Source organism: Pristiophorus japonicus, chromosome 16 (genome assembly GCF_044704955.1).
Source record: "Pristiophorus japonicus isolate sPriJap1 chromosome 16, sPriJap1.hap1, whole genome shotgun sequence".
In the NCBI taxonomy this organism is placed as follows: Eukaryota; Metazoa; Chordata; class Chondrichthyes; family Pristiophoridae; genus Pristiophorus; species Pristiophorus japonicus.
In genome coordinates this window covers 134531645-134547577 of record NC_091992.1, presented here as the reverse complement: position 1 = coordinate 134547577, position 15933 = coordinate 134531645, and the positions used below count along the sequence as shown (strand labels likewise).

General features: G+C 55.7%; 1 protein-coding gene across 1 annotated transcript in view; it reads left to right on the top strand.

The window, feature by feature from the left end:
• The window catches only part of LOC139226234 (TOM1-like protein 1), a 60091-nt gene extending 44158 nt beyond the window's left edge, over positions 1–15933 (top strand). The window contains exons 13-16 of the mRNA XM_070856856.1: positions 832–922; positions 4713–4794; positions 9188–9283; positions 15010–15933. Of these exons, the coding sequence (XP_070712957.1) occupies positions 832–922; positions 4713–4794; positions 9188–9251 (237 nt within the window). The 3' untranslated portion in view covers positions 9252–9283; positions 15010–15933. The remainder of the gene's footprint in view (positions 1–831; positions 923–4712; positions 4795–9187; positions 9284–15009) is intronic.

The following is a 15933-nucleotide window of genomic DNA, read 5'->3' as shown; positions in this document are numbered from 1 at the left end:
GCTCCCCCCCCTGCCCCCGCTCCCCCCCCTGCCCCCGCTCCCCCCTTCCCCCGCTCCCCCCCTTCCCCCGCTCCCCCCCCGCCCCCGCTCCCCCCCCGCCGCCGCTCCCCCCCTGCTGCCCCCGCTCCCCCCTGCTGCCCCCGCTCCCCCCCTGCTGCCCCCGCTCCCCCCCTGCTGCCCCCGCTCCCCCCCTGCTGCCCCCGCTCCCCCCCTGCTGCCCCCGCTCCCCCCCTGCTGCCCCCGCTCCCCCCCTGCTGCCCCCGCTCCCCCCCTGCTGCCCCCGCTCCCCCCCTGCTGCCCCCGCTCCCCCCCTGCTGCCCCCGCTCCCCCCCTGCTGCCCCCGCTCCCCCCCTGCTGCCCCCGCTCCCCCCCTGCTGCCCCCGCTCCCCCCCTGCTGCCCCCGCTCCCGCCCTGCTGCCCCTGCTGCCCCCGCTCCCCCCCTGCCCCCGCTCCCCCGCTCCCCCTCTGCCCCCGCTCCCCCCCGCCCCCGCTCCCCCCCCCGCCCCCCTGCTGCCCCCGCTCCCCCCCCCCCGCTCCCGCCCCCGCTCCCCCCCGCCCCCCTGCTGCCCCCGCTCCCCCCCTGCTGCCCCCGCTCCCCCCCTGCTGCCCCCGCTCCCACCTCGCCCCCGCCCCCACAGTTGGGGCCCGAGGGAGAAGGCAGTGATGCTGTCACCACTGTCCTGTGCTGTCTCCCCGCTTACTCCTGCAGTCAACAGGAAACTTTAAAGCAAAGGGTTGTGCCGAGCTGTATGATTATCGGAGATTGGGGGTTTATTATTTGGCCCTGATTGACCGGCGTTAATATCTTTATTAAATTTCTCCTCCTTCTAGGTGGTCCCTCCACAGTCAGTGCTGACGCTGACCCCCGCCTACAGTCTGCCGCCTGGATCCGCCCTCCCTGCTCACACCGCTCGGCACACAGGTAAGGCCAGAAGGCCTATCTCGCCCTCTCTCTCTATCTCGCCCTCTCTCTCTTTATCTCGCCCTCTCTCTCTTTATCTCGCCCTCTCTCTCTTTATCTCGCCCTCTCTCTCTTTATCTCGCCCTCTCTCTCTTTATCTCGCCCTCTCTCTCTTTATCTCGCCCTCTCTCTCTCTCTCTCTCGCCCTCTCTCTCTCTCTCTCGCCCTCTCTCTCTCTCTCGCCCTCTCTCTCTCGCCCTCTCTCTCTCTCCCGCCCTCTCTCTCTCTCCCGCCCTCTCTCTCTCTCTCGCCCTCTCTCTCTCTCTCGCCCTCTCTCTCTCTCTCGCCCTCTCTCTCTCTCTCGCCCTCTCTCTCTCGCCCTCTCTCTCTCGCCCTCTCTCTCTCTCTCTCTCTCTCTCGCCCTCTCTCTCTCTCTCGCCCTCTCTCTCTCTCTCGCCCTCTCTCTCTCGCCCTCTCTCTCTCGCCCTCTCTCTCTCTCCCGCCCTCTCTCTCTCTCTCTCTCGCCCTCTCTCTCTCTCTCTCGCCCTCTCTCTCGCCCTCTCTCTCTCTCTCTCTCTCTCGCCCTCTCTCTCTCTCTCTCTCGCCCTCTCTCTCTCTCTCGCCCTCTCTCTCTCTCTCTCTCTCTCGCCCTCTCTCTCTCTCTCGCCCTCTCTCTCTCTCTCGCCCTCTCTCTCTCTCTCTCGCCCTCTCTCTCTCTCTCGCCCTCTCTCTCTCGCCCTCTCTCTCTCTCTCTCTCGCCCTCTCGCCCTCTCTCCCTCTCACTCCCCTCGCTCTCTTCCCCCACTCCCCATCTCTCGGGTGATCACAGCCAGGATAGGGGTGACACAGTTGGCCTCAGTATCCCTGGACGAGGGGTGACACACAGTTGGCCTCAGTATCCCTGGACGAGGGGTGACACACAGTTGCCCTCGGTATACCTGGACGAGGGTTGGCGTTGGAAGGTGTGTGTGTTGGTGAGGATGGATGGTCCCGGCCGTGATGTCCCCTGTGGTGGATGAGCTGCTGACACCCACTGTCCCGGCTCACTCCCGGAGAAAGGAGCAAGGGTGTGGATATATTTCCTCTTCTGATTTCCCACCCTCCGAAACCGAGGTACTACGCCTCCATTGTCAGTCTGGGGGAGGCCAGCTCAGTGAGCACAGGCCGGGGATTGAGCCTGGACTTTGCTGGTGTGGGGACCATCACAGTGCTCATCCTGCACCAGTGGGGGAACTGGTACATTTGCTGCACCGTGTCCCAGTGATTTGTGCCGTGCCCCCCCATGGGTTGTGCCGTGCCCTCGATGGTTTGCCCCGATGGGTTGAGCCGTGCCCCTGATGGTTTTCCCCCATGGGTTGAGCCGTGCCCCTGATGGTTTGCCCCCATGGGTTGTGCCGTGCCCTCAATGGTTTGCCCCCATGGGTTGAGCCGTGCCCCTGATGGTTTGCCCCCATGGGTTGTGCCGTGCCCTCAATGGTTTGCCCCCATGGGTTGAGCCGTGCCCCTGATGGTTTGCCCCCATGGGTTGTGCCGTGCCCTCAATGGTTTGCCCCCATGGGTTGTGCCGTGCCCCCGATGGTTTGCCCCGATGGGTTGAGCCGTGGCCCCGATGGGTTGAGCCGTGCCCCCGATGGTTTGCACCAATGGGTTGTGCCGTGCCCGCGATGGTTCCAATGTGTGTGGGGAGGGTGCAGGTTAAACTCGATGAGAACCCTCCAGCAATGTCCCGGTGTCTCCAGGAAATATAGATTAATCCCGGGGACACTGCCGCGATCAGCCCAGGGAGAAGAGTCACAGGCTGCTGTCGGAGTGGATTCACTGCTAACTAAAACTGCCGACCACTGGCGTCAATGCCTTGAATCCTGCTTCCTGATCCCACCCTGCGACAAGTCGCGGACCCCCGTTGCTGCCGCGGCTCCAAGCTATGTCGGTGCACATCTCCCCTGAATCCTGTGGTCGGTGATTTTAGGGAAGGAAGCCTGCCGTCCTTATCAATCACACTCCACATTACCAGTCCATCCCTGTGACTCTTCTCCCTGGGCTGATCGCGGCAGTGTACCCGGGATCAATCTATATTTCCTGGAGACGCCGGGACAATGCTGGAGGGTTGGCGATGGGGTCAATTCCAGCATGCCGCAGATCGGGGCACGGCTCAACCAATCGGGGCAAACCATCGGGGCACGGCTCAACCCATCGGGGCAAACCATCGGGGCACGGCTCAACCAATCGGGGCAAACCATCGGGGCACGGCTCAACCCATCGGGGCAAACCATCGGGGCACGGCTCAACGCATCGGGGCAAACCATCGGGGCACGGCTCAACCCATCGGGGCAAACCATCGGGGCACGGCTCAACCCATCGGGGCAAACCATCGGGGCACGGCTCAACGCATCGGGGCAAACCATCGGGGCAAACCATTGGGGCACGGCTCAACCCATCGGGGCAAACCATCGGGGCACGGCTCAACGCATCGGGGCAACCCATCGAGGGCACGGCTCAACCCATCGGGGCAAACCATCGGGGCACGGCTCAACCCATCGGGGCAACCCATCGAGGGCACGGCTCAACCCATCGGGGCAAACCATCGGGGGCACGGCACAACCCATCGAGGCAAACCATCGGGGCACGGCTCAACCCATCGGGGGCTAAGCCACTCACAACTCGACAGCTCTACAAACCTGTGAGCATCCTCACCGTTCCATACATTCCATCGTCTAACCAGAATTAGCAACCGGACCAGGATGACGTGCGCTGCTGCAGTCGTCCTGCCCCGCCCCTCCCCCCACCTCCCCTTCGCCCCTCCCCCCACCTCCCCTTCTCCCCTCCCCCCACCTCCCCTTCGCCCCTCCCCCCACCTCCCCTTCTCCCCTCCCCCCACCTCTCCTTCTCCCCTCCCCCCACCTCACCTTCTCCCCTCCCCCCACCTCCCCTTCGCCCCTCCCCCCACCTCCCCTTCTCCCCTCCCCCCACCTCCCCTTCACCCCTCCCCCCACCTCCCCTTCTCCCCTCCCCCCACCTCTTCTTCTCCCCTCCCCCCACCTCACCTTCTCCCCTCCCCCCACCTCACCTTCTCCCCTCCCTCCACCTCCCCTTCGCCTCTCCCCCCACCTCCCCTTCGCCTCTCCCCCCCACCTCTCCTTCGCCCCTCCCACCACCTCTCCTTCACCCCTCCCCCCACCTCTCCTTCGCCCCATCCCCCACCTCTCCTTCGCCCCATCCCCCACCTCTCCTTTGCCCCTGCCCCCACCTCCCCTTCGCCCCTCCCCCACCTCCCCTTCGCCCCTCCCGCCCCTCCCCCCACCTCCCCTTCGCCCCTCCCCCCTCCCCTTCGCCCCTATCTCCCCTTCGCCCCTCCCCCCACCTCCCATCCCCCCACCTCCCCTCAGCCCCACCTCCCCTCCGCCCCTCCCCCCACCTCCCCTCCGCCCCTCCCCCCACCTCCCCTCCGCCCCTCCCCCACCCCCCCTCCCCCCACCTCCCATCCGCCACTCGCTCCCACCTCCGCTCCGCCCACCTCCGCTCCCCCCACCTCTCCCCACCTCCCCCCCCCACCTCCCATCCGCCCCTCCCCCCACCTCCCCATCACCCCACCCCCCACCTCCCCTTCGCCCCTCCCCCCCCGCTTCCCGCCCCTCCCCTCCCTCGCCCGCCCACCTCCCTGTGCCACCCGCTCTGTTCTCCGGGCGATATTGTTCTGGGACTGAACGTAGCTTCAGCTCCCCCGCACGGTCACGTCACGTTACTGCTCCCCCCCCACCCCCCAATGGTCAATGCATTCTGTTCAGGAATAAGCCGCTGCTTCTTGTTCCAGGCACAAACCCTCCGGAGATTGCCGGGGCTGAGCTGATCAGCTTGGAGTTCGACCCTCTCAGCAACATGACCTACAACACAGAGTAAGTCTCCAATCAGTCCCTCCTGGGTTAGCGGGGCAGTGGGGGCCACTGAGTCTTTCAAATATGTTCATTCTCTGGCTGTGGGCGTCGTTGGCAAGGCCAGAATTTATTGTCCAACCCATCGTGGCCCCGAGACGGTGATGCCGGGTCATCTTGAACCGCTGGTAGCAATTTGATCCAACGGAGTGGCTCGCTCAGCCCGCTACTGAGCGCAGTTAAGAATCGAGCACATTTGGTGTGGGTCTGGACAGGATAAGGACAGCCGGCTCCCTTCCCTAAAAGGACATTAGTGAATACGATCAGTTTTCCCAACAATCTGACAACTTTTCAGGGCCTTGTTTAACGACACCTCCGACAGTGCAGGTTCGAGATAGTGGCCGCTGTACCCCCATCAACCTCGGGTCGATTTTGATTGGACCAAAATGGGTGATACGTGAGTTGCTCAATGGAATTCAATTCGAAGAAGTGTGAGGTAATGCATCTGGGGGGCTCTAACAAGGTAAGGGAATACACATTAAATGGTAGGACACTGATAAGTGTAGAGGAACAAAGGACCTTGGAGTGCAGGTCCACAGATCCCTGAAGGTAGCAGGCCAGGTGGTTAAGAAGGCATACGGAATGCTTGCCTTTATTGGCCGAGGTGTAGAATACAAGAGCAGGAAGGTTATGCTTGAACTGTATAAAACACTAGTTAGGCCACAGCTGGAGTACTGCGTACAGTTCTGGTCACCGCATTACAGGAAAGATATGATTGCACTGGAGAGGGTACAGAGGAGATTTACGAGGGTGTTCCCTAGACTGGAGAATTTTAGCGATGAGGAAAGATTGGATAGGCTGGGTTTGTTTTCTTTGGAACAGAGGAGGCTGAGGGGAGACCTTATTGAGGTGTACAAAATTATGAGGGGCCTAGATAGCGGATAGGAAGGACCTGTTTCCCTTGGCAGAGGGGTCAACAACCAGGGGGCATAGATTTAAAGTCATTGGGGGGAGGTTTAAAGGGGATTTGAGGGGAACTTTCTTCACCCAGCGGGTGGTGGGGGTCTGGGGTGGAACTCACGGCCTGAAAGGGTGGTAGAGGCAGAAACCCTCACCACATTTAAACAGTACTTGGATGTGCTTGAAGTGCCGTAACCTGCAGGGCTACGGACCGAGAGCTGGAAAGTGGGATTAGGCTGGGTAGCTCTTTGTCGGCCGGCGCGGACACGATGGGCCGACTGGCCTCCTTCCGTGCTGTAAATTTTAATGATTCGATGTCACCAAACAAGAATTGGCACAACAATTGCCTCAGAGGAGGTCCACAGTTGAATGTTAACACTTAGCAACGAAACGACAATATTATTGTCTGTAGCTGTAAGGCACTCGAAGTACTGAGCTCTCCAGATTAATGGGCCAGTCATCACACAGACAGAAATAAGAGTGTCCGTTAACCAGTAACAGAGGCCTCGTGCTCTGCTGGTTCGGGAACCGGTCACAGGGCCAGTGAGTCACAAAGGCAGCTGTCTGTACTGGGGTGAGATAAGGAGGGATGGGACACAAACACCGGCTCGGACCCGTTGGGGGTGAATGGCCTGTGTCTGCACTCTACATTCTGTGCAATTCGATGTCTGGAAACGATTATAAAAATTGTGGGAAATTGTCCTGAATAAATTATGCAAATGCGAGCCAGGATGCAGTGCCCTGCAGGTTAATGGAGTCAAGGGAGATGATTACCATGGAGAAAGGGATGGACCTCAACTACATCACATTCATTGCCAGAGAATAATGGGTTGTTATCGGGACGTATCCTGAGAAACGTGACTAGCTGCTGCAGGTATCGATCATTGAGCGAGAATACCAACCCGCGACACGTGGACTGTCGCAACACAAATAGAAGATGAATGAAAATATGAAGGAGAGTGCAAACACGGAGTTTGATCCTGGGTTCCAGAGCCACATCCATCACACGAGTGTTTATACAGTGCGGTCCAAATCGCTGCATTAGGTTTCAGTCTGTGCCACACCCCAGGAGCCTGTTCCAGTACTGGTTACTCGGGTTTAAATCCTGTCGATTCATAGTGATGCTGCACACAACGAGGCCATTCAGCCCATCGAGCCTGCGCTGGAGCTTTCCGATCCGATCAGTTCCCGGCCCCACCCACTGCCCTTTCCCCACAGCCCATTTTCTCCCATTCAAGGAGGGAGGGTAAGCTGAGGGAAATGCGTTTTGAGAGCCTGGGTGAGAATGAGTTAGTGTGGAAGACTGCACGCCAACACTCCCAGCACCCCCTGGGCCCAGTGCGGCCCATTCACATTCCTGCACAAGCGTGGCTTTTCTGCTTAAACACCAGTGCACAGCCGCACCGCTTCACGGGAACATCAGTGGCTCCCTCATTCACAGAGTGGCACCTCCGACAGCGCTGCCCCTCCCCCCGACAGCGCTGCCCCTCCCCCCGACAGCGCTGCCCCTCCCCCCGACAGCGCTGCCCCTCCCCCCGACAGCGCTGCCCCTCCCCCCGACAGCGCTGCCCCTCCCCCCGACAGCGCTGCCCCTCCCCCCGACAGCGCTGCCCCTCCCCCCGACAGCGCTGCCCCTCCCCCCTGACAGCGCTGCCCCTCCCCCCTGACAGCGCTGCCCCTCCCCCCTGACATCGCTGCCCCTCCCCCCGACAGCGCTGCCCCTCCCCCCGACAGCGCTGCCCCTCCCCCCGACAGCGCTGCCCCTCCCCCCGACAGCGCTGCCCCTCCCCCCGACAGCGCTGCCCCCCCTCCCCCCGACAGCGCTGCCCCCCCTCCCCCCGACAGCGCTGCCCCTCCCCCCGACAGCGCTGCCCCTCCCCCCGACAGCGCTGCCCCTCCCCCCGACAGCGCTGCCCCTCCACCCTGACAGCGCTGCCCCTCCCCCCTGACAGCGCTGCCCCTCCCCCCGACAGCGCTGCGCTGCCCCTCCCCCCGACATCGCTGCCCCCTCCCCCCGACAGCGCTGCCCCTCCCCCCGACAGCGCTGCCCCTCCCTCCGACAGCGCTGGCCCCCCCTCCCCCCCGACAGCGCTGCCCCTCCCCCCGACAGCGCTGCCTCCCCTCCCGACGGCGCTGCCCCTCCCCCCGACGGCGCTGGCCCCCCCTCCCCCCCGACAGCGCTGCCCCTCCCTCCGACAGCGCTGGCCCCCCCTCCCCCCCGACAGCGCTGCCCCTCCCCCCGACAGCGCTGCCTCCCCTCCCGACGGCGCTGCCCCTCCCCCCGACGGCGCTGCCCCTCCCCCCGACAGCGCTGCCTCCCCTCCCGACGGCGCTGCCCCTCCCCCCGACGGCGCTGGCCCTCCCCCCTGACAGCGCTGCCCCCCCCTCCCGACAGCGCTGCCCCCCCCCGACAGCGCTGCCCCCCCCCCCGACAGCGCTGCCCCCCCCCCGACAGCGCTGCCCCTCCCCCCGACAGCGCTGCCCCTCCCCCCGACAGCGCTGCCCCTCCCCCCGACAGCGCTGCCCCTCCCCCCGACAGCGCTGCCCCTCCCCCGACAGCGCTGCCCCTCCCCCCGGACAGCGCTGCCCCCCCCACCCCCCCCCGACAGCGCTGCACTGGGAGTGTCAGCCTCGCTTGTGGGGAGTAGTACTTGAGCCCTCTGACTCAGAGGTGAGAGTCACTACCCACTGAGTCACGGCTGACACCATCGGTGATATGGAGAACAAAGTGAGAGAGAGCTTGAAGGAACACGGAGTAATCGGCAAATGACTCAGAGAATGAGCTGCCAACAACAGCAGCTCAACCGATGAGGAGGCCAGGCGAGGGGCCAGGTGGTGGTGATGGTGGCCTGTTTGGAAATGCACGATGCCAATGTCTGATTCACCCAAGAGCTGGAATTCCCCTGATGTGCAACAGGCAACAAGCTCACCGGGTCGTGTATTACTCCAGAGTTTAAACTCCCAGACCCCTCGATTGTACCCCAGCCTGTAACTCACTCCCGGGTATCTGTTATTCTATATATAAACCCCCGAACCCCTCGATTAGATTCCAGCCTGTAACTCACTCCCGGGTATCTGTTATTCTATATATAAACCCCCGAACCCCTCGATTAGATTCCAGCCTGTAACTCACTCCCGGGTATCTGTTATTCTATATATAAACCCCCGAACCCCTCGATTAGATTCCAGCCTGTAACTCACTCCCGGGTATCTGTTATTCTATAAATAAACCCCCGAACCCCTCGATTGTACCCCAGCCTGTAACTCACTCCCGGGTATCTGTTATTCTATATATAAACCCCCGAACCCCTCGATTAGATTCCAGCCTGTAACTCACTCCCGGGTATCTGTTATTCTATAAATAAACCCCCGAACCCCTCGATTATACCCCAGCCTGTAACTCACTCCCGGGGATCTGTATTTTGGTTGATTTGCTGGATTCCTCTTCTGATTGCAGGGCTATTTATGAGGATTTGGATGTTGTTTTAAACAACGGCAGAGCTCAGCACGACAGGAACTGATGAGAGACGCTGGCCCCACACTGCTCTTGCTGGTAAGTGGTTGTGGGTCTGCTCCGTTCCGTGGCAGGGTTTGGTGTTTTGCACAGGCGGTGTATCAATATGCCATGCTGAAGTCAGATTCTGCTTCACATCCAACATGGTCAATTCCTGCTCTCCATGGTGAGGTGAGGTACATCTTACATCAAGTCTACAGCCCAGAAACCGCCCAGTGGGCCCACCGCTCCGTGCCAGGTCTATGCTCCACACCAGCCCCCTCCCACCCCTCTCCATCTCACCCCATCACCATATCCTTCTATTCCCTTCTCCCTCATGTGTTTATCCAGCTTCCCCTTAAATGCATCGATACTATTCACCTCAACCCCTCCCTGTGGCAGCAAGTTCCACATTCTCACCCCTCTCTGGGTAAAGAAGTTTCTCCTGAATTCCCTGTTGGATTAATTAGCGACTATCTTATATTATAGTGAAGCCCTCATCCATGCCTTTGTTACCTCTAGACTTGACGACTCCAACACACACATTCTATCCTTCGTAAACGAGACATGATCCAAAACTCGGCTGCCCCGTGCCCTAACTGGCAGCAAGTCCCGCTCACCCATCACCCCGTGTGCCCACTGCCCCCTGCTCTAACTCGCAGCAAGTCCCGCTCATCCATCACCCCGTGCGCCCACTGCCCTGTGTCCTAACTCGCAGCAAATCCCGCTCATCTATCGCCCCCTATGCTCACTGACCTACATTGGCTATCGGTTAAGCAACACCTTGATTTCAAAATTCTCATCCTTGTTTACAATTCCCTCCATGGCCCTCGCCCCTCCCTATCTCTGTAATCTCCTCCAGCCCCACAACCGCCACACCCCCCCCCCCCCCGAGATCTCAGCGTTCCTCGAATTCTGCCCTCTTGATTATAATCGCTGAACCATCGGTGGCCGTGCCTTCAGCTGCCTGGGCCCCAAGCTCTGGAACTCCCTCCCTAAACCTGTTCGCCTCTCTACCTCTCTTTCCTCCTTCAACACGCTCCTTAAAACCTTCCTCTTTGACCAAGCTTTTGGTCATCTGCGCTAATTTCTCCTTATGCGACTCGGTATCAAATTTTTTATCTCATAACGCTCCTGTGAAGCACCTTGGGACATTTCACTATGTCAAAGGCGCTATATAAATACACGTTGTTGTTGCTGCACTGTTGGATGTACAGTCTTTCGGATGAGGCAGCTCACCACCACCTTCTCGAGCAATTAGGGAAGGCCAATAAATGCTAACCTTGCCAAGGCCCTGTACAACTGTAGCAACACCTCCCTGCCCCTGTACTCAAATCCCCTCGCTATGAAGGCCAACATGCCATTTGCTTTCTTAACCGCCTGCTGTACCTGCATGCCAACCTTCAATGACTGATGTACCATGACACCCAGGTCTCGTTGCACCTCCCCTTTTCCTAATCTGTCACCATTCAGATAATAGTCTGTCTCTCTGTTTTTACCACCAAAGTGGATAACCTCACATTTATCCACATTATACTTCATCTGCCATGCATTTGCCCACTCACCTAACCTATCCAAGTCACTCTGCAGCCTCATAGCATCCTCCTCGCAGCTCACACTGCCACCCAACTTAGTGTCATCCGCAAATTTGGAGATACTACATTTAATCCCCTCGTCTAAATCATTAATGTACAGTGTAAACAGCTGGGGCCCCAGCACAGAACCTAGCGGTACCCCACTAGTCACTGCCTGCCATTCTGAAAAGTACCCATTTACTCCTACTCTTTGCTTCCTGTCTGCCAACCAGTTCTCAATCCACGTCAGCACACTACCCCCAATCCCATGTGCTTTAACTTTGCACATTAATCTCTTGTGTGGGACCTTGTCGAAAACCTTCTGAAAGTCCAAATATACCACATCAACTGGTTCTCCCTTCTACTGAAAACATCCTCAAAAAATTCCAGAAGATTTGTCAAGCATGATTTCCCTTTCACAAATCCATGCTGACTTGGACCTATCATGTCACCTCTTTCCAAATGCACTGCTATGACATCCTTAATAATTGATTCCATCATTTTACCCACTACCGATGTCAGGCTGACCGGTCTATAATTCCCTGTTTTCTCTCTCCCTCCATTTACTGTAAAGCGCTTTTTTTCTCTTCCCTAGTGTGGAAACATCTTTCCTCTCGAACCCTTTCATTATCTTAAAGACATCAGAAATGGTGGACCTTCAGAAGAACGATACCCGCACTCCAAGGGTTAAGTTACGAGGAGAGGTTACACAAAATGGGGTTGTATTCCCTGGAATTTAGAAGGTTAAGGGGTGATCTGATCGGAGTTTTCAGGATATGAAGGGGAACAGAGAGGGTTGACAGAGAGAGACTATTCCTGCTGGTTGGGGAGTCTGGGGCTCGGGGCACAGTCTAAACATTAGAGCCAGACCTTTCAGGAGTGAAATTAGGAAACACTTCGACACACACAGGGCGGGAGAGGTTTGGAACTCTCTTCCACAAATGGCAAGTGATGCTCGATCAATAGTTAATTTTAAATCAGAGATTGGTAGACATTTGTTAACCTACATATCGATTGGTCAAATCAAATCGCACAGGGTAGCCTGGAGGAGGAATTTATAGAATGCATACGGGATTGTTTCTTAGAACAGTATGTTACAGAACCTACAAGGGAGCAAGCTATCTTAGATCTGGTCCTGTGTAATGAGACAGGAATAATAAACGATCTCCTCGTAAAAGATCCTCTCGGAATGAGTGATCACAGTATGGTTGAATTTGTAATACAGATTGAGGATGAGGAAGTAGTGTCTCAAACGAGCGTACTATGCTTAAACAAAGGGGACTACAGTGGGATGAGGGCAGAGTTGGCTAAAGTAGACTGGAAACACAGACTAAACAGTGGCACAATTGAGGAACAGTGGAAGACTTTTAAGGAGCTCTTTCATAATGCTCAACAAAAATATATTCCAGTGAAAAAGAAGGGCGGTAAGAGAAGGGATAACCAGCCGTGGATAATCAAGGAAATAAAGGAGAGTATCAAATTAAAAACCAATGCGTATAAGGTGGCCAAGGTTAGTGGGAAAATAGAAGATTGGGAACATTTTAAACGATAGCAAAGAATGACTAAAAGCAATAAAGAAAGGAAAGATAGATTACGAAGGTAACCTTGCGCAAAACATAAAAACGGATAGTAAAAGCTTTTACAGATATATAAAATGGAAAAGAGTGACTAAAGTAAATGTTGGTCCCTTAGAAGATGAGAAGGGGGATTTAATAACGGGAAATGTGGAAATGGCTGAGACCTTAAACAATTATTTTGTTTCGGTCTTCACTGTGGAAGACACAAAAACCATGCCAAAAATTGCTGGTCACAGGAATGTGGGAAGGGATGACCTTGATACAATCACTATCACTAGGGGGGTAGTGCTGGACAGGCTAATGGGACTCAAGGTAGTCAAGTCCCCTGGTCCTGATGAAATGCATCCCAGGGTATTAAAAGAGATGACGGAAGTTATAACAGATGCATTCGTTATAATCCACCAAAATTCTCTGGACTCTGGGGAGGTACCAGCGGATTGGAAAGCAGCTAATGTAACGCCTCTGTTTAAAAAAGGGGGTAGACAAAAGGCAGGTAACTATAGGCCGGTTAGTTTAACATCTGTAGTGGGGAAAATGCTTGAAACTATCATGAAGGAAGAAATAGCAGGACATCTAGATAGGAATAGTGCAATCAAGCAGACGCAACATGGATTCATGAAGGGGAAATCATGTTTAACTAATTTACTGGAATTCTTTGAGGATATAATGAGCATGGTGGATAGAGGTGTACCGATGGATGTGGTGTATTTAGATTTTCAAAAGGCATTCGATAAGGTGCCACACAAAAGGTTACTGCAGAAGATAGAGGTACGCGGAGTCAGAGGAAATGTATTAGCATGGATAGAGAATTGGCTGGCAAACAGAAAGCAGAGAGTTGGGATAAATGGGTCCTTTTCGGGATGGAAATCGGTGGTTAGTGGTGTGCCACAGGGATCGGTGCTGGGACCACAACTGTTTACAATATACATAGATGACCTGGAAGAGGGGACAGAGTGCAGTGTAACAAAATTTGCAGATGACACAAAGATTAGTGGGAAAGCGGGTTGTGTAGAGGACACAGAGAGGCTGCAAAGAGATTAAGATAGGTTAAGCGAATGGGCTAAGGTTTGGCAGATGGAATACAATGTCGGAAAATGTGAGGTCATCCACCTTGGGGGAAAAAAAACAGTAAAAGGGAATATTATTTGAATGGGGAGAAATTACAATATGCTGCGGTGCAGAGGGACCTGGGGGTCCTTGTGCATGAATCCCAAAAAGTTAGTTTGCAGGTGCAGCAGGTAATCAGGAAGGCGAATGGAATGTTGGCCTTCATTGCGAGAGGGATGGAGTACAAAAGCAGGGAGGTCCTGCTGTAACTGTATAGGGTATTGGTGAGGTCGCACCTGGAGTACTGCGTGCAGTTTTGGTCACCTTACTTAAGGAAGGATATACTGGCTCTGGAGGGGATACAGAGACGATTCACTAGGCTGATTCCGGAGATGAGGGGGTTACCTTATGATGATAGATTGAGTAGACTGGGTCTTTACTCGCTGGAGTTCAGAAGGATGAGGGGTGATCTTATAGAAACATTTAAAATAATGAAAGGGATAGACAAGATGGAGGCAGAGAGGTTGTTTCCACTGGTCGGGGAGACTAGAACTAGGGGGCACAGCCTCAAAATACGGGGGAGCCAATTTAAAACCGAGTTGAGAAGGAATTTCTTCTCCCAGAGGGTTGTGAATCTGTGGAATTCTCTGCCCAAGGAAGCAGTTGAGGCTAGCTCATTGAATGTATTCAAGTCACAGATAGATGGATTTTTAACCAATAAGGGAATTAAGGGTTACGGGGAGCGGGCGGGTAAGTGGAGCTGAGGCCACGGCCATGATCTTGTTGAATGGCGGAGCAGGCTCGAGGGGCTAGATGGCCTCCTCCTGTTCCTGTGTTCCCGTGATGGCGAGACTCTCTCTTTGAAAAAGATACTGAAAGTGAGACTCCCTCTTTAAACAGCAAGTGCTAATGTTCTCGGAGATAACTAAGTTGGATGGATTTATGAAAGATGAATGCCAGGCAAATAAGTTAACATTTTTTCAATTGTTATACAATTGTAGCCAGATATTAAATGGGTTAGATAAGAGATTTTCTTCTTCACATCCCGATCCCAGAGGTGAAATATCAGTGTCTCAGACTGTGGCAGCTAGTATACATGTTAAGGGCCAAATTACCACCTGAAATGTAGATTCTATTTGTTACTGGGTACATAAGAAACAGGAGTCGGCCATTCGGCCCCTCGAGCCTGCTCCACCATTCCATAAGATCATGGCTGATCATTCACCTCAACTCCATTTTCCCGCCCGATCCTCATATCCCTCAATTCCCTCAGTGCCCAAGAATCTATCGACCTCAGTCTTGAATATACTCATTGACTCAGTATCCACAGCCCTGTGGCGTGGAGAATTCCAAAGATTCATAATTTCTCCTTATCTCCATCCTAAATGGCCGATCGCTTATGCTGAGACTAATTCTCGACTCTCTAGCCAGAGGAAAGAACCGTGTCATAATTCTATACGTTTCAGTGAGATCACCACTCACACTTCTAAACCACAGAGAACACAGGCCCAATCTACTCAACTAGAAGGGTAGCAGAAAGTGACAGGAAGCTGAATGAAACAATATTGTCTCTGTTTCCCTCGAACAGCTAACAGAGATTGTGGAAGAATCGGAACCAAAGGCCACTTGAGAAAATGGAGGCAGATCGCCCTTGAAGACGCGGAACGATGCTGAGCAGAGAGCTGCTGATTGTCACCGCAGTGGTGAAGCCCGCAGTTCACCGGTCGGCCGTGGGTCTGCACAGGCCCCGAGTGACACTCCGAGTACACTCAGCCTTTACACTAACAGGGGTCTCGTCAGTAACAATTTGCACACAGCCATCAAGCTACTGTTAGTGGGAGTATCACCAGTTCCTCAACCCAGTGCCAAGATTCCCCGTCATGTAGCACTTCCCACAGGTCGAAACCTTGCCTCTCGCCCCATCACCACTCCTGTAAAAACTCACGTTAATTAATGTCCTGGTCATATCCCGTAATCCTTCACTTCCTGTTCTAAAAAACACAATGAACAAATCCCCAATTTTTATAAAGCTTTCAATATTTTGCAGCACGGCCTTTTATGGAAAGGGGAGGAAAAGAGCGGGACTCTTAGTGAAGGAGAGGAAAAGAGTTTTAAAAAAGGAAGTTATGGCCACACTGCCCCATCCAGAGCTCCATTCCACGGGTCCATTCCCGTAGAGAAATCAAATTTCCAGTTCACATCTGTGTTCCTGATCTTCGCAACATCCCAATCCCCACATTCATCTCCGTCTTGGGATTGGCTGAATTAGTCTGTACTTGTGGGATTTGACTCAGCCGCACACCCTCCGTACACTACCTGAGTCAGAAGGTTGTGGGATTAAGCCCCATTCCACAGATTTAAGCACATAATCCAGGCTGGCTCTCCCAGTGCAGTACTGAGGGAGCGCCGCACTGTCGGAGGGTCAGTACTGAGGGAGTGCCGCACTGTCGGAGGGGCAGTACTGAGGGAGCGCCGCACTGTCGGAGGGGCAGTACTGAGGGAGCGCCGCACT